The 18,785-nt window shown below is 37.2% G+C and overlaps 1 protein-coding gene across 3 annotated transcripts in view; it reads right to left on the bottom strand.

The window, feature by feature from the left end:
- Positions 1–18,785, bottom strand: part of USP6NL (USP6 N-terminal like) — a 115,672-nt gene that overhangs the window by 10,990 nt on the left and 85,897 nt on the right. For all 3 annotated transcript variants that reach the window (XM_063153719.1, XM_063153717.1, XM_063153718.1), the window contains 8 exons: positions 16,699–16,806; positions 14,691–14,800; positions 12,445–12,493; positions 10,713–10,833; positions 7,514–7,608; positions 5,879–5,944; positions 5,692–5,791; positions 3,401–3,553 (listed from right to left, as the gene is read on the bottom strand). In XM_063153719.1, the coding sequence (XP_063009789.1) occupies positions 3,401–3,553; positions 5,692–5,791; positions 5,879–5,944; positions 7,514–7,608; positions 10,713–10,833; positions 12,445–12,493; positions 14,691–14,800; positions 16,699–16,806 (802 nt within the window). The remainder of the gene's footprint in view (positions 1–3,400; positions 3,554–5,691; positions 5,792–5,878; positions 5,945–7,513; positions 7,609–10,712; positions 10,834–12,444; positions 12,494–14,690; positions 14,801–16,698; positions 16,807–18,785) is intronic.

Genomic DNA, 18,785 nt, shown 5'->3' on the forward strand with positions numbered 1-18,785 from the left:
TTAATTCAGGGAGAGAAGCCATGGAGGAAGTGAGCCAGAGAAAGCTACATCAGACATAAATAGACATCCACTTTAAAGTAACACAAAAGTTATTACCTCTTTTAATATCCTACTGCAGCTTACCCTACTAGGGCAGGAAAATCTATACAGCCTAACAAAGGATGCCAGATGGAAAATTCCACTGAGCTTAATTAGTTCACTGCTATTCCTGGATGACTGATACTGATGCAACTGCAAGATGAAGATTTTTTTTTCTTGATCCTAACATGCATTTTTACTTTAGCTCTTAAAGGTGTAATTTTTGCTCAGTGAAAAAAAAAAGAGTACAAGATAGGAAGCAGTACTTTGATTTCAGATGAGAAAACTAAAATAAACATTATTTTCTCAGGCTACAGTGAATACTTAAATGAGCAGGCTGTGTATTTTTTGTGGCTGTATCACCTCTAATAGTTTCATATGTTTTAGATGAAATCAGAAAAAAACCAATGAACTTCAAGGCAGTAAAGAGAGTGCAGCAGACAGACAAGTCAATGGGGGTTCCATGGGCAGGTTTTGGCAGCCTGTGGGAAGGACCTCACCCTGGAGAAAGGAAGAGTGTGAGGAGTCCTCACCTTGGGAGGAAGAACAGCAGAAACAATGTATGATGAGCTGCCCACAACCCTCATTCCCTGGCCCCTGTGCTGCTGGGAAGGAGAGGTGGAAAAAAAAATGTGAGGAAAGTTGAACCCACGAAGAAGGGAAGAGTGAGAGAAGCTTTTTATTAAGGTTTTATTTCTCACTATCCTACTCTGATTTAACTAAATTCATTATCAGGTAATTTTCTCAAGTCAAGTCTGTTCTCCCCATGATGGCAATTGCTGAATGATCTCTCCCTGTCCTTGTATTGATCCAGAAATCTTGTTTTGTTTTCTCTCCTCTGCCCAGCTGAGGAGGGCACCTGGTATCCTATCACAAAGCTGAATGTCCAGAGAATGTTCAAAACCTGAAAAAGAACTGCTTGAAGACAGTGATCAATATAACCAAAATTAGGAGAGTGCAGAAAACTTTAAAATAAAACCAGAGGCTTATGAAATTCATACCAAGAACAAATGAGGCAGCCTCACTCAAGTAATAAGAGCAGACAAATCAGCTAGATTCCCCAGGGTCAGGCTGAAGGCATCTTATTTTTAGTTTGAGAAAGGTTAAATAATGTTCCCTTCCACCCCTAGCAAAAACATACCACACAGAAAGGCTTGCCCAGGTGAACCTGAAATAAAAAAAGAAAAAGCTCAAAAGGAAAAAGCTCAATTCCAGCACCAAAGTACACTTCACTTTGGCTTTGCTCTTCCTGTTTTAAAATTAAACCTTCTCATTCATGTTCAGGGGGAAAAAAACAACACACGAAAGACATTTTGCTACTGATTTTTCTTTAGGTATCAAAATTAAGAACCAATGTGGCCCAAAACACTCAGCATGCTGTCAGCTCACTGTATCAGAGCTTACACCTAAGTGTGCATGGTGTGAAACCAAACAACTGCATCCCACTGCCAAAGTGTCTCAGGAAGAAGGCACAGTCACCATTCCTTGCTGTTGGTATCCACAAGAACACTCAGTGAGTCTCACATTTTCTGTCACAATGTGGGTGACTCTTATGTCACCTAAATCCTCCTTGAATTTTCTATGAAAATCCAGAGTATTCTCAAACTTTCACTTGAAGACACTTTATGTTCTACCAAAACAAAGGCCTTAAAACAAACAAGTTAAGAACAGACCTTCTGCCTTCTACATCAAGAAAATTTCCAGTAAATTCTGTATTTTCCACAGAAAATCTCAATATGACTTATATGCGTGTGATCTTCTAGGCTGCAAGATATGCAACCTTCATCAAGTAGCAAAATACAAAAATCTTTCCCAACTCTTCCCCTACCACAGTTTCAAGTGGAACTTTTCACTGATGAAAGTTACTTTACCACATCCATAAAAAACATCTCTGTGTCTACAGACAAGTGAAGCTGTTGGGATAGCCCCTCACTGTTCAAACATAACCATGGAGAATTCTGTATTTAGGGCTGAACAGACAGGACTCCTGTGAGCTATCTCCTTGTACCATGGTGGTGTGGCACTGATGCTGAGGGACACAGCTGCTCAGATTTGTCACCAGACACCTGAGACAGCACCTGGCTGAGGTGCAGGGACAAAGAACAACTTGTGCTGAAGAGAAAGTCAAAACTGAAACTCAGCTTGGGGAAAAGGACGGAGAGATGGTGGAATAGGAATGCTGTGGTGAGAAAAGGGAAGCAACAGATGAAAAGGGCAGAAAGCAGACTTAGAGCTGTTGTGGGTGGAAGAAATTCTGCTGGAGAGATTGTACAGAAATTCAGGAACAGGGGAAAACAAAGGAAAAGGATGCAAGAGAAATGGGAACTCTGAGAAGAAACAAAAGAGGAAACAAATACACAGAAAGTGTTTGTACCCCATAGGAACAGATCTGAAGAACCAGGTAAAACAGGTATTTACCTGTGATGAGGAGCTCTGACACAGCCCAACAATACATGCAATGAATAATGTCAACAGAAACAGAAAAATTAAGTTCATTAATGAAAGAACAAATTATCACAATAATGCTACACAGGCAACCTTTATTCTGACACTTCTTAACTTCTGAAAGCTAACCACAGCAACTTAATAAAGTTACTTCAAGTTAAATTCTGCAATGTTTGGAATTTTTTAAAAAACGTTTTCTCACATACTTTTCTACAATTAGCAAGAATAAAGTAAAAGAACTCTGAGTAATCACAAGAAAAATTCTAATTAAAGACTATGGAGATAGGGATAGAAAAAAGAATAGAATCTTGAAGAGATCCTGTACATTTCATAAGTAAGGGTACATGAAACAACCATCTCTCATCTGCAACCAAAAAGCACAAAGGCTAAAAAGAAATAATGAAAACTATTCCACTAAACACTCAGCAAGTCTATCACTTGCAAAAAATTAAAAATCTGGATTTGACAAACAGAAGAAGCTATTTGACCTGAAGTTTGGCCCACATCTAATCAATCTACAAAACAGTCTGGATTCCCAGACAATGTAGTGTTTCAGACACTTTGAAACCTTGATATTTGATCCTCTATCTGAAAGGTTTTATAAATTCAAGTTAATAAAATTACCAGAACATGGTACTTTTCACAGTGCTTTGCTTAAAAACAGCAAACAAAACACCAAAAGAAGAGGAATATTCATGAAAGGAAAAGTGCTGATTTTACACTGTAAAATATTTTTGGGTAAAAACTCCCCAAATCTATGCAGTGATGAAGAGGAAAATATTTGCACAGTTTTCAACAGCATTAATTAACATTTAAAAAATTACCAATGTGTGAAAAACTCCAAATATCTAACTCTGCACATTTGCAAGTTTCTTACCAGCTACTGGTAAATCCAGTTTTGCTCGTTTCAATTCTGATATAGAATTTTGGAGCTGCTCTATTACAAAGTCATCTTCATAGAAGAAATCCTTGGCTAAAGAATCCTGCAGAAATTCTACAAGCTCTTCCATTTGTAATTTCATCAGATGCTCTATATAAGGAGAAAACATTACATTATACATTAAGACATCTTGATAATGAACACTCAAAAATGTACTTTAGTCATGAGGTGCTTTTGTTTTCAAAGTAGAATGAAAAACACTTGTTAATTAGGCAGATAACAGATTTCTACAACTGGAGATCTAAAAATACATTAAAAATTCACTTGCAAGTCACCGTGGAAATCCTTTCTACACATTATTCTTTACTTAGGGTGGTGTTTTTCAAAAAGGGGCACCTTCAAAAAACCAACTACGAGTCACCCTCCTTCAGCCCTCTCATGTCCAACAGCTTCAGGCCTTTATTTGTCAGCCTGCATCCTCTACTGAGAACCATTGCTATGGATCTGTACATCATCTCTCTTATCAGGAGCTCTGAAAAGCAGATAAACATTTTAAAAATCCCTATTTACAGCACCCTCAGTCACAACTGAATTAACTCCCAATGAAATGATGATGGCAGTTCACACTTCAGAACCATTGCTTCAGGCTCTCTAAAAATTCAGGTCATATTTTGAAAGTCATTTTATAATTATCAGATTAGTTTTGTTTCCCTTTTTACACAGCAGTAAGGTCATGTGGATTTCAAGGCTGTAACTGCATACCTGTCTCTTTTTTCATCATTTGTACATCATCAAAAGTTTCAGATGTATAATTTCAATATGGAAACCATAAAAAAAACCTGTTTTGATGCTGTAATAAAAATGCTCCTGGCATGTATTCCACAATGACACTGACTGAATAGCTATACCATCTATGTTTTTGAGGGTAGACAAGAAATTGGAAAAAAAAATCAGAATCTGTCTTCTGCCAGCTTCTGTGCCAGCCCTCTCATCTCCCCTGCTGCCGTGAGGTTCTCTCAGTGTTTGATCATGGAGGAAGTTGCAGGGTACTTGCTAAGCAAGCAAATCCACACTGAGACTTTTTCCTCAGGTCTTCCCATTAAAAGAGTGGTGAATAATAAAAAGAAAAAAATCAAGTAGATATCTATTTGCAAATAAAGAAGAGAAACCAAAATGTTAAGCCTAATGATTGGTCTCTAAAAGTTTATCTTTCTCAAGTGCAAAAATGTAGAAGGTAACCTGTTCCATTTTTCAAAGTTGTTTATGAACAAACTGATGAAAACATCCCAGTGAGACAGTGAGGCAGCACCACCACAGTTCAAGAAGGATAAACTAGCAAGGAAATTAAAACATTAATGCTATGGGCTCCACACAGACCTCTGCATTAACACAGAGTCAAATGACTTCACTAAAAAAGCCCAAGTCCCACAGGAGGAGGTGTGTCAAAGTTGAGCTACAAAGTATCAGCCTTAGAAATGCTCAAATCTATCGAAAAGCCACCATCCACCCTCAAAAGCCTTTTGGGTCCCTGGAACTTAGGATGCCAAGTCACTTTGGGGAACCAGGCATAGATGCTTTAGACAGTTCTGTTCAAAATCTCAAATTTTACTTCACCCAAAGTCAAGAGATAAGGAGAAGGTCACACAGGCAGACTAGAGAATTTCTGGATTTTAATTACATTCTTGGACAAACAATGGTATAAAGTGACACAGACTGGTGATTCCTCATTGCTGAGGTATTTGCTGGTAGATTTTCAGCCTTTAATGTCACAGTCTCAATTCTTTGTGTGTTTTTTCATTAATTTAAATCCTGTGGCTAAAGAAGCCATTTCCAGACCATGAAACTACCACACTTTTCCCCACTGTTTAGTCAGTAATACAACTGACTTCAGGTCCAAGTAACTTCCTTACTCTAATAATTCCTTCTGTTTGACAATCACACTGCACTGGGCCCAGCTGAGATGGAGTTAACTTTCCCCACAGCTGCCCTGGTGTCTAGAAAAGTCCATCTTGTTTTCTCCTTCCCCCAGCCCTGCTGAAGAGAAGAGGGATAGAGCAGCTTGGTGCGCACCAGGACCCAGCCAAGATCAACCCACAACACACACACCATTATAAAGCAAAGAGTTTTAACTTTCTGTGCATGAGGAATGAAAAATATCTGTCAGAAGCAGCATAAGGCATGTGGGAAACTTAAAATTTTTACACATTAAGGTCAAGCTACACAAAATGAGAACAAAACTAGCTGAACCTCTGTTTAGGTATCAAAGGTTTGACAGATTTCTTTCTTACTTCTGTGCAGTTTCAGAATTGTGTAAGACATAGCAGTGAGAATCCTCTCTCCTTCAAGTATGTAGATATCCCATATCCTGAGGCTTAACGTAAAGGGAGTCTGCAATGACAGAATCAGGCAATGCTGTGAAAACAGTCTGCCCCAAGTCACAATTAAAGACAGCAACAGAAAGAAAAACATACTCACACGATCAAGAAAACACTGGAAAAACCACTTGGTTGTGTAAAAGCTGGTGGGCATATCGTGGGAGTCCTGCAAACAACACACAAGTTGAAAAATACTTTCAAAAATCCAAGTAATGCCTTGCAATCTGCATGAAAAAACATTTTCCCCTTAAAACTAATGTACTCAATAGTCACCATAAATAATTAATTTAACTATATGAGACGCTGTAACTTCAATCCAACAGAGGCAAATTCTGGTTTTTACAGCTTTTCTTCATTAATTTCACCACCTGAAGAACATGCACTTGGAGGTGCTGAAGTATTAATACATCCCAGAGTTTTATCATGTTCTTGGGACAGAGGTAGCAGAGGATAAAATCCTCTCTCAAGAAAAAAAAATCAATATTCTGGAGCAACCCCAGTTCAGGCTTTGGGTCCATTAAGTCTTTCATGTCTCTGTAGCAAGGCTGAAAGAACCTCCTTATAATACATATCCAACAGAAATTATTGGAAAACAACCAAATTCTTTGACCAGCGGGTGTCAAACAGGATGCAGGCTGATAAGAAATTTTATTTCTTGATTAAGGGGTCTGATTTCCCCTAGAGCACAGAAAATCCATCAGGTATGACACCCATTCAAAGACTGCTAAAGCTTCTCTGCAGCTTCCTGGAGCTCTTCAAATTCCTTTGCACAGTAAGGAGAAAAGCCAAAGTAAAAGGAGAAAAGCTAAGAAATCTTGAATTTTAACTGATGTGGGCTTTGTCAAAAATTAAGCACCAAATTTGAGAACTTAGTCATACAAACACTGAAAAAACATTGGGCCAAATCCCTTTGGTTTGTGTGCAGGCTTTACTTTTGTCTTTCAGGAGGTAACATTGGCTTGTTTTAGTGACACACTCACAGAGAGAGATGAGGAAAATGACAGAAGCTGCAAGTGAGCATCTCTTACACTACTTTTTAAGAACTGAAGATGGATTCTGGCAGTACCAATGTACTGTAAAACTAAATTCTTGATGCCTACTGGAAGGGCATTTTTCTCCCATTAGAAAAATAAATTACATCTTAGAATAAATATAGCCAATATTAAAAAAATGCATATTATTTTCTATTTTAAAGCATTAAAAGAGATAAAACTCTGCATGTAGCTTCACGCAGAAGGTAAAATAGAAGTATTTTAAATGGACTTCTATCACAGGTAAAATAGAAGTATTTTAAATGGACCATTCAAACCTCTTATAAAGGTTATTTTTAAAATAGAAATTTGAACTGGTTGGTCCTTAAGTCACCTCTGTCCACAGATGAACCAACCACAAGCTAAACATACAAAAAGCCCCTGATAAAATGTTCTGGCATCAGTTTGTTTACAGAAACTCACACAAGGCCAAATGGAAGAACCACACATTGTCCTTAACTCAGAGGTAAGACTCCAAAGTAAGACAGACACCCAAATTAATCACTCTTAGGATCTAATTTTATCATAACTTTGTCAACATGTACCATAACTTTGTCTATAACAAAAACAACAACACTTCTGCCTTTTAAAACCTCACATTTTTTCCTGAAGTTTGCTTGTTCTTATCTAGTGGGTTCACCTGAACTGCAATAAGGTAGAAAGCTGTAAGTTTGCATGGCTTGCATAGTGAAATAAATACTTACCAAATGTTCCTTAAGTTTGGACAAAAATTTCTTCAGAATTTTGTCGTGATGTTCCTGAAACCTCATCAGTTTTGGAAAACCAGGAATAAAAAAACCTAAGAAAAGAAGCTGACACTTAACAGGTGTTTGTACCATAAAATGATATTAAAAAACCATTAAGGCTCCAAGAACATTATCGTTCTATAAGACTACTGGATCTGAACAGATCTCCATAACAATATTTTGATGTCTCTATACAGATATGCACATACTCCTGCCTAAATAGCTACAGTCAATACATTCCCTTAGTGACAAATACTACATCAGAATGACAGATGACAGCAGATCCATCAGTCCTACATTAGTCAAACCAATATAAGATCATGTGGAAACCACATTTATAATTATTCTTTAAAAGAAAACCAAAACAAAGAATCACAACCCTCACCCACTAAAATTGAAATTATAGCCCAGAAATTTAATGATAGAAGGGCAAGCAGCATAGGCATCTACTGAACTGTCTGCATTGAAGAAAAAACCATAAAAAAGACAAGAGGGATATTCTAGCAAGACAAATATCATTATTATATCCTATAAGCAAAGACTGTGAGCTCACACAACTGAAACAAAGGGGATTAAAAAATCCATCTAATTGTTTTAGTGATTACACATGGAAAACTCTGACACCTTTCCAGCTGAGGTATCAGCAGAATTAAAGTTATAAAAAAACTCCAATATATTTTAAGCAGTATGAAAACTGGAAGAACAAGTACAAACCCATAACAGCCATGCAACTTAAAAAAAAAAAAAGTGACTAAAGTCCCAAACCAAAAAATCAAAGTCTTTCTATTTCCAATTGTGCAATTCAGTGCACAGTCACTAAGACACAAGATTTAAAGCCACAGATTCATCCAGGTTTAGTATTTCACAGATACAAATGCAAATTCTACAATATTTAAATGTCAGGTTGCATATTAGGAAATTTCAATAACACAGGCAAGGCATTTGGTTTTTTTCTTACTGTAAACAGTGACTACATCAAAGCTAATTAGCCATCAACAATAACAATAAAGGTTCTTTTTCCATGAAAGGTTGCTCTTTTACATTTACATACACCAACTCATTATCCTGAATTTTTAAGACTATAGAAAGATCAATGGAAAGAGCTTCCAAAAAAGCAGCTAATTTTCAGGGTCAGATGTCTGTATTTTATCATCTAGAGACTTTACATCTTCCATACAATATGAAATACCAAAAAGGACCAATTCATCTCTTGATTTCAAGTAGTTTTATACTAGAAATTAGTCTGGCTAAAGGGCTGCACCCAAAAAGTATTCCAGGTTGCTGTATCACAGGTAAAATAGAAAAAAAAAAGAAAAACCTTGTCTGTGAGGAGGAGCTTTTAACCATCCTAATCCTGCCAATAGGATTCTAATTGAATTTCTTAGCCCACCCCCATGATTTCCATAGGCAGGTGCCCATTTCAGAGAACTATCTGATGGTCAGTGGCATCAAGTGCAACTATACAAGTTTTTCTTCATGGATATTGGCAATTTGGAATTGAAATTCCTTAAGCTTTACAGACAGTGCTTTAAGCTACTTTCCCTAAAGAAGAACACAGAAAGTGCAAACTGTAATGTGACATCAGTCAAGTCAGTTTCCTGAGTTTAAACTTTCCTTTCTCAGTTGAAAGTTTCCTTTCCAGAATCTACAGTGTTATTTACAGATGCACAGTGACATTTAAAACAGATAAACTCCAGGAATCACAGGAAATCCAGGTTGGACAGGACTTCTGGAGATTATCTGGCCCAACCTGCTGAAAGCAGAACCTTAGACTAGTTGGCAACATTTAATAAATGATAAATTGGGAACATATGAGTTATAATTAAATTTTTATCAACCCCTATAAATGCACACTTGCCTAACAGGCACTCCAAAACAGCTTCAGTGTGTAAAATAAAGCTGTGATACAATGGTTCATATACTCTGTGGAGAAGCTCATCAAGCCTTGGGCTACTCAAAGCTCACTCCTTTCTCTCCCACCACCTGACAGGTGTGTGACAGGAATAAAGGAGGGAAGGAGAGAGCTCTGCAACATCTCAAGCAATTCATCTGCCTGTGTTTATCCTCTAGTTCATCAAGCACATGATTTGGTAAATAAGGACCTGATTTTGACTTGCCCCAAAGTAAGAATCTTCTGTGAGCTTTGAGCTCAATATTCTATATGGCTTCAGTTACACAGTTTTGGATTATTATGAAACGTATAGATTTTCTTGTAAGATGCTTTTAGTCTGTGTTATCACCGTGTAAAGCTCAAAAATCTTTTGACATTTGATGAACTCAAAATTTCATTTACGACACTGACATCAGATCACACTTTTTTCCCTCCCCCTGAGTCAATAGCTCTGCAGAACTGTAAACAGCAAAATAAAAAACTATCCCTTTGGTTTGGGAGTGGAGAACATCCAGGAACAAAGAAAAGCATGGGAAGGAAGATATCACAGAATGAGAAACTCTTCAGCAGGTAAAAGCAGCTAGAGCTTGTTGGAAATTTGCTAAAAAGCCCAAGTTCTGGATGACATTTACTTTTGCAGGCTTCCAAGAAGCACAGCTTTTGTAAATCACCAGAACTGCAACATCACAAATATTTTGGAATTTCTGGATGTGTTCCATACCAATAGCCATGGAATATGCATAGATCATACTAAATCTGGCATGGAGAGAGAGAACCACCAATAACACAAGAGAAGAATACCATGAGGGCAGGAAATTCTGTGTGAGGTGCAGGTGAAACTGAGAAGCCTGAAGTTCATGCCTAGGCCAAAGTCCATTTTTTACTGTAGATTCCTGTCCTGCCAAACAATAGCACAGCTGCAATATTTACAGAATTTACACATTCTGTATGAGGCTTCCACTACTATTTTATTACTATATAGATGTCTACATAACCAGTTTTCAATTGGTTACATTCCCTGAGAGAATAAGAGAAGAGGAAACCATCTGATTTTCATTAAGAACTATTTGAAAGATATCACTTATAAAAACCATTTCTCTCTCTTATGGATGAGAGCTCCAGTAACATCCAATACCTCCCTCAAGTATAAAGCTCTCATTATATTTTATTTTTGACCAATCAGAACAGAACAGTTTCATTTTCAAATCATTTACAGCTTAAATAAGACAGGTTGGAACCTAAATGCACTGACAGGAAACTCCATACCATGCATAGCGTGCTTTGGACCAGAGAGAAGTTTCACCAAGGCCCAGAAGGCATCTTCTTCATTCATGAACATCAGGAGCAAAGCTGTGATCTGGCTCATTCCCTGACAGTATCCAACTTCCTGGAAATCATACAGTGGAAATATTAAAATGCTGGAAACAGAAGCCTCACAGCCATGAGCTTGCAGCTTTTCCTTGAGTTAGTGGAGGAAAGATGATGCCTGTCCTGATGGCAAAGCTTCCCACCAAACACACTTCATATGTAAACATTAAAAATATTGATAGATAGAAGGGATGATGCACAGCCCTCCAACTGAAAAGTGACCTGGAAGTATTGATTGCTCATTAGAACTCACTACTGATGAACAAAACCCTTGGTCAGTACTAATATTTTCAAGTTACTGTATCATCTTTTTGTCCAATGGATGCATTTATAATTTAGTTGCAATTTGGAGGGTTTTATGGAGGGTGAGAGTATCTGGCTTTATTGCTTACAGTCAGGGCATCATCTGATAAACACAGGATTTTTCAAGAGTGACCTGTAACTATAAACTCAAGTTTAGCAGCCCAATAGCAAGCAACTGTAATGAACCCAAAGAAAAAAATTTATTGTTCCAAAACTGAACTTGAGTACTTCCTCTGCTATTAATTTTGGATTTTATGGCAGGAACCAGCTGTCACTATCATTCAACTGCAAAGATAACCCCATCAATAAAGTATTTGTAAGGACAATTACTTAATTGTAGAGTAAGTTTTTTCAGGTTTACAAGTGCTTAGGACAACTTTGTTCTAGAGATAAACCAAAGCATAAGAACTGCTACACATTAAGAGGAAAAATACAACAAGAATTGCAAAATAAAAACTTTACTATAATAGTCTTATCATTACACTTTGATGATTGATTTTAAACATAATTATTCATGCAACTTGAAAATACCAGTCCAATATTTTATACAAGGTAGAAAAGGTCAGACAGAAAGGTTACATTTCCTAGAACTTTGAAAAAAAATCCAAACCAACCAGTATTTAATTCAAGTATATGCTTTAATTTCTCTTTCCTCTTCTAAAGTTAACATATTTTATATTGACTTCTAGGGAGCTGCTGATGGATATAAAATGGAAGATGTACAGAAATGCTCAAAATGGGCCCAAGGAATAAGGGAACAGTTAAACCACAGTTAAATGTGGACATGAAGGCATTTCTTGCTCTTCTATTTTTAGCACAGTCAAAAGACATTACCAAATACATAAGCTTCTAACCCTTATGATACAGTCTGGGAACCCCACTCTAATAAATCCCATTCAGGACTGCAGCCAAGAGCAAGCACTAATGTAAAGATGCAACCTTTTAAACTAATTCCAATTTTTTTTTAACCTTTCAGGTTATGAAATACACCTGTGGACTCCACCATGTATCCTTCTGCAGTATTTTCCTCCCCATCATTCAAATGAAAGGGAGGCAGATAATAAAATGGGGGGAAAATCAGTCACATAACACTCCTGCACAGCACAAATTCATTATTATTACAAGTTGTAAGCATAGCTCAGTCTGTCCAATAAAACTCATAATTCAGATGCTTTATTTACTCAAAATATGTCAACAAATAATTTTTTTCTATGTACTTCTAAAGGTCTCTGAAATGTTTGTTGTTTTTAGGGAGAAAGAGATGCAAGTTATTATCTTGGAGCACATTTAGAGAAACCAGATTTAAGTGTGAAGGAACACAGCTTACCGTATTATATATGGAATATGCAGCTAAAATATGGAACAAAGATTGTTGCCTGGAGAAATAAGAGCAGAAAATGAAAAAGCTATAGTATTATCTTTTGTAAAAACAGAAAAACATAGAAGTAGTGAACTGCATTTTGGAAACATGCTTTCCCAATTTAACTCGTCTAGCACTAAAGAACAGGATAAACAACATTTGACAACAGTAAGTGCTTCTGATTTGAAGCCTATTTTGTAATTAGCACCTTTATGATGTTTTACACATTGAAATGTTTCAAAAAGTATCAATATACTTTGTGACACATTTAAAGACAGGTAAAGTGAAACATTGCACGGGTGACATTTCAAACACTGATTTATTCTGAATGCCAAAATTTAAACTCCCCAAACTTGTTGTCTGTGCTTGCAGAACACTAACAGCTGTTACTGATTCCAAACAGAGATGTAGAAGTGAAGATGTGAAATACACAAAGCAGCCACAAAGGTGTCTTAATCTTGGCACTGAAATTAAAGTCTGCTCTAGTGACTGCTACTGTCAAACTGAAGATAAACAATATTAACTCTGGCTCAGCAGCCTGTGCTCAGCCCTCTGTTAATCTCTGGGTACTTCAGAGCTAGAATTACAAAAAAGCTTTGTAGAGGTCCCTTGCTTTCTGTAAAACAGTCTAACTTGTGAAGGTAGCCAGACAAAAAGCCCCAAACAACACCAAACCAGCCAGCACCACTCTGCTCTTTCCAAGTTGTGTATAAAATCAACAGTGGAGAGCTCTCATAATCAACTTTTAAACTCACAGCTACTTTTTGTCACCCTTTCAGGAGAGAGTCTGGATACCTGAATGCCTATTTTCATCTAGAAGTAAAACTGCTAAAATTTAACAAGAGTTTTGCATATTGTCCTTTTTCTTTCCAGTGAAATTTTCTCCCTGTTACTAATCAATGAATGGAAAGAGATATTAACAGGCTAAATCAAAGAAAGCATAAGACAGAAGGTGCTTATTTTCATTTGGGAAGAGGATTTATACTTGGAGAATTTTATCAAAACACCTGCATTGTGGCATTTTGGTTCACCCTCTTGCAGAACTGAAGTTCAGCCATTCTCCAGCAACCAAAGAAAGGTGTAACAAGGTACCAGCCATTAATCTAGAGCCTCATTTTACAATGCCAAACTAACAGGTCCCCATGAACACAGGAACCTCCTGCACCCTCAGCTGACCACATGAACTGAGCATAGGAGCTCAGTCTCATTCACAGTTCCCTACACAGCATAACAGTGATTTCACCATTATTTACACTAGATGGTAGCACTGAAGACCTGTAAAAGAATGAACCTTCAAAGGCATACAGTCTTCTTAAAAGTCAAACAAGCAATTGACTCACCCAGGAGACTTTATTTCATTGCTATGTGAAATGATTTCTGAATTTTTCATCGAGGCATTGCTGGAAATGCATAATATATGTACAGTAATTGTGAGATCTGCTCCAAGTGTGAAATTGCTTTAGGCAGCCAAAGGCTTTCCTGTGGACTCTGAGGGCATGGTTACACCAGCCACAGGGACTGGAGCTGGCTCTGCTTGTGTTAACCCCAAAGTGAAGAGGCAACGAGCTCCTGCTGACATCAAAAATGTGTGCACAGAACACAGGGAGGCCTGAGCAGCACAGGCACTGCCAGCCCTGGATCAGAACTGCACTGGCTGCATGGAACCCTCTCAGCCTGGGAGTCTCTGCTCTGTGCTCCTTCCTTACTGCCTTCAAAGAAATTCCCCTGATTCAGGATTTTTTCCCCAAAATATCTAGAATAATAATGGAAGAAAATGTTTCTTTTATTATCACATTAAAGCCCACAGCTCTGAGTACCACTTTTTGAGAACAGCAGACTACCATAAAATCTGCCTTGGCAAGAAAAGGAGATTAAAAACTGAACTAATACAGAGACAGAAGGGGAAAAATACCCTCTTCTTCTCAGCAGGGTGCTGATGCTGCGAGCAAGCAACAATACTGATGTTTGCATCCCCACTTTTTCACTGTTAAGCATTTTTAAAGATGACAGCTGCCTAATATTCCTCCTCTAGTGGCAGCAAAAAAATACAACGAAACAAAACATTCTGAAGAAATCCAAAAGCATTATGGCCTATAGTTGTAAATAAATGCTCACTTACAGAAATACTGCTTTATTTGGTTCTGAATTAGATAATGGGAGAATACAAAATCCAAAGGAAGGCTGGAATCTCTGGGGGAGGGAAGCTGACTTACTTGACACCGTATCTGTCCCGGAACATGATGTTGTCTCTGTACGTGCGGTTCACATCCAGGTCAATTTGCCGAATATCTGGTGAACACCCTCGTGCTTGGTACTTCAGTTTCTGGGAGTACAGTAAAGAACAGAGGTTTAAAATTGTGAACTCTTAAAAGAGCAGAAACCTGCTTGACTGTACAGCTGTGTTGAATTAACTGCCATCATGGGATTTGAAACAATACAGAATAGCAACTCACAAGATTAACACTTTCAACTTCCAAAATAAGCATGGACATGTAAAAATTCTGAGAGTCAGAAACAGCCACAGAGTAAAGATGCACAAAGACCCATCCCATAATACACATGTTTTGGACACATCATTCACAACTCATATTTAAGACTGTTTCAGCATTTTAAATTTCTTATTGTCATTTCTGAGGGAGGCAGAGCACTAGAGAAAGAAAATTAATTTTGCTACTCAGGAACAAGGACCTGAGGTGCAAATGCTCTAGACTACGCTTTAAGGAAATTATTTAGTTTGGTTTTCATACTTCTCCTGTCTTTTTCTCTAGCAGCAGTAATAGCTACATAGCTGCCAGTTATTATCTAAATATAGATAATGGACATTTCTCCAGTAATTTCCTCTGTCTTTCTTTTCTAATCTAATTTAGCTGTAGAATATGTCTACTTTAGCACTTGCTTTAGTGTTTTCTAATTAAATCCATTTTTGTAATTGAGTACTTATGAAACCTGCACAGGTTTAGACTGACACCTTATTTTTTGCACTTAGAATAATTTTCTCTTGACTCTCATTCATTTACTCTCACTTCTGTCAGTAAATTTGAGTTTGCAAGACCCTGGATTCAATATGGTATTTTTAAAACATTACTTCTGACTATTAGAGAATACCACAGACAAGCAAAAGGCAAAACTCTACAGACTCTGGTTGCAAGAATACAAGAGTAAAGTAAAAAATGATAATAACAAAGGGATCAAACAGGGAACAATAACATGCATCAAGTCTGCAGAACACAACCAGAAACTTCAGGCATGTGAGGGATTGCTTGTAAGTCATTGAACCAACACAACACTAACCACAATCTCAGCTGTGGGCATTTTCAGTACAATTTAAACTGAACACCCAGAATGATTTGTTCCCCAGACAGACAGAAAAGCAACAAAAGGAAAAATTCTAGTTTTAAACCCTATGATATGATGGAATACAGGAAAAGAAGCATCCTAAGCCCTTGCAATCTCTCATGTGAAAGAACAGAAAGGTAGCAAAAGTTTGAGAAACAGGAAGGACAGAAGGTTAAGAACTGAAATTTCCCCTGCAAAGAGAACTGAAAGAAGCTATTTGACCTACAATAAACATTTATTATCCTTCTGACTTTAAGGTGTGCAGTTTGTAAGTGACACTTGCAGTGAGCAGTGTTAGTATCACTTCAGGAAATAGGAAAATAGAGAGCAGCAAGATGAGTATACCAAAATAAATCAGATAATGATGGAAGAAACTTTCTACTTCTGTGTCTGAACTACAAACATGTCTTTGTTTTGCATTGAGCAATAGATGACATCAATAATTCCTGAAGATTATTTCACCTATTTTAAATGCTTCTAATTTTACTTGGCATTCTTTCTCACAACTGCATTATTCACATAACCTGTTTCACCTCCTTTGGATCTCCCACCAGTCTTATTGAGGAACTTCAAATATAATAGTCAGAAAAAGCAGCCTGTTAGACCAAAGAGCAAGAAATATGAGGAAGGCAACAGACACCAAAATTTAGATAACATCAATACCAACACCAATCTTCTTTCTTAAGAATCCTCATCTACTGAGACTCAACCTCAGCTCAGCTCTTGAATACACAGCCTTTTTCCTAGCTAAAACAAGCAATAGAGTGCAGTGTAATTTCTAATTAATTTTTTTTTAATTGCATAACAGCAAAGGCTTAATAAAGCCTCTAGCTTTAGTATCTGATATTTTTAAATTAATATTAAGTAGAAATTCTACAAACTCACATTATAAAAGTCTTTCATTTCTTCTTTCATCTTCGGAACATCAAGCAACAAAGACCAGACTTGCCCTCTCAACTGCAGTGGGATCCCTTTATAAATTCTCCTATGAAACTGCAAAAAAAGAAAAGAAGGTAAAAATGCAGCCCAATTTACAATGCTCTGAGTAAAAGGAATAGTGATGCACAACATGCTGAAGAGAAAAATGGAATTACACCAAGCACCCTAGGAAAGGAATGACCTGCTGGGGACAAAGTGTTTTGAACAACATGTCCAGCAATGCCATTTGGGACCTCTTGCCAGAATCCAGAGGCACAAGGACAAAGCAGACACATGGGCCAAACCATCCCAGGTGATGTTTTCAAGCCAGGACTTTTGCATGTAGGAAGGTCTATCCAAATTGTATCACCTTTGCTCAGCAAATGTTGTAATTTAGATCCCAAAAATCAGATTCTTAGCAACACTATTTCAGGATAAGCCACAAATAGCTCACTGTAATTACAGTATATAAATAGAAATAGCAAAAAAGCAAGCAGCACAATCACAAAGCTTTAAAAAATATCAGTAAAAACCCAATAGCAGAGCTGATTTTTGAATTTTTCTAAAACTGCGACAGTATGCTCAAATGTATGTGTGCAAGGAAACAAACCTTTTGTGAGATCACAAAAAACAGAATGTGCCATTTCTAAAGCTAACAGATCTCACATTCTATTTCTAAACTAACAATCAATCTCCTACATGCATATTAAAACATTTGCAAAAAAAAAAAAAAAAAAACAAAACAAAAGAACACAAAAAGGTGTTATCCTCTTTTGAAGACATATCTAAGACAAGGAAAATTAAAAAGACAACTCTGACACAGAAAGTGAACCTTTCTGAAATTATGTTTTTACCATTATTTTAATGATTACACAGGGAGACAATTAGGTTTAAAGGAGAACAAACCACTCTCCAATTTTTTCTTTGTGTTTATCCCACAATGGAAGTTAGACCTTAAAAATTTCAGTTGACAAAGCTACCACTTCTTTAAACATTTTATAAAAAGTTATGTTTGCAGTAAGAAATATTTTAAAAGCAATGTCCTACTCAAAGACAGGACTGTTTTTCTTTTCACATATTTCACATCTCCAGTTTTGGGAAATTAATGAACCCCTCGTTGCAGTGTATTTCCAGCCCTGCTGCCATTTGGAATATATCAGCTTTAAAGGTGTCTTTAAAGCCAGCAAGGATTTGTGTCTGGATTGCAGAATCTCTAACTCTTGCACAAGTAAGGTTATGAGTTTCTTCCCTTGTTCCTTTTTCAGATGAAAAACATAAACTTGTATAAGATACAACACCCATCCTAGAGGCTGTCCACAAAAAAATAAAATGTTGTGCTTCATGAAGAAACTCTGCTGCATTAATACAAAGAATGCTAAAGCAGCAACACTGGCAGTGTGAGCACAGCTGTGCCAGTGGAGTTTTTCCTGTAAGGATGAAGAACAACACACAGAGCTCCAAAGCAGCCTCCTCTACAGATGAGCTCAGGTCACACAGGATTTCAGTGGGTGCCAACCCAGACACAAGGTACCTGCTTGTGGGAGAGAAGAAAACTCAGTCTTTTGAAAGCCAAACACCCCCAACTGCAGAGGAGTCATCCTAGGAAGAGATTAGCCTGTCTACTGGAAAGCAGAATGAGCCAAATTTGCAATATCTTTTCTGGAAATCTGCAAGAAAACTATGGAAAAAACATGCAGTGATCTATGTACTCAGTGACAGGTAGTTTTATTCCTCAGACCCATGTGCAGCAACAGAATACCTTCACAACAAATATTTTTGTCAGCTAATTATCATTTTGTAACTCATTTTCAAATGTCTCCAAGAACAAAAGGTTACTAATGAAGACAACTGGTTGAAAAGTAAATTCTCAAGACTACTGTTGTTGTATAAATTAGTATTTTGGGAGGTCAGGTAGATATAAAAGGCCAGAAACAAGCCTTTATCATAATAGCTCCTTATCCAAACAGGATTAAAACAATTCAAACCATCCATCCAAACTGAGGAGTTGTTCAGGGTTTTCTGGAAAATAAAACTGAAGGAGAAGAATCTCCAGC

The sequence above is a fragment of the Melospiza melodia genome, chromosome 4, assembly GCF_035770615.1.
Source record: "Melospiza melodia melodia isolate bMelMel2 chromosome 4, bMelMel2.pri, whole genome shotgun sequence".
Classification (NCBI taxonomy): domain Eukaryota; kingdom Metazoa; phylum Chordata; class Aves; order Passeriformes; family Passerellidae; genus Melospiza; species Melospiza melodia.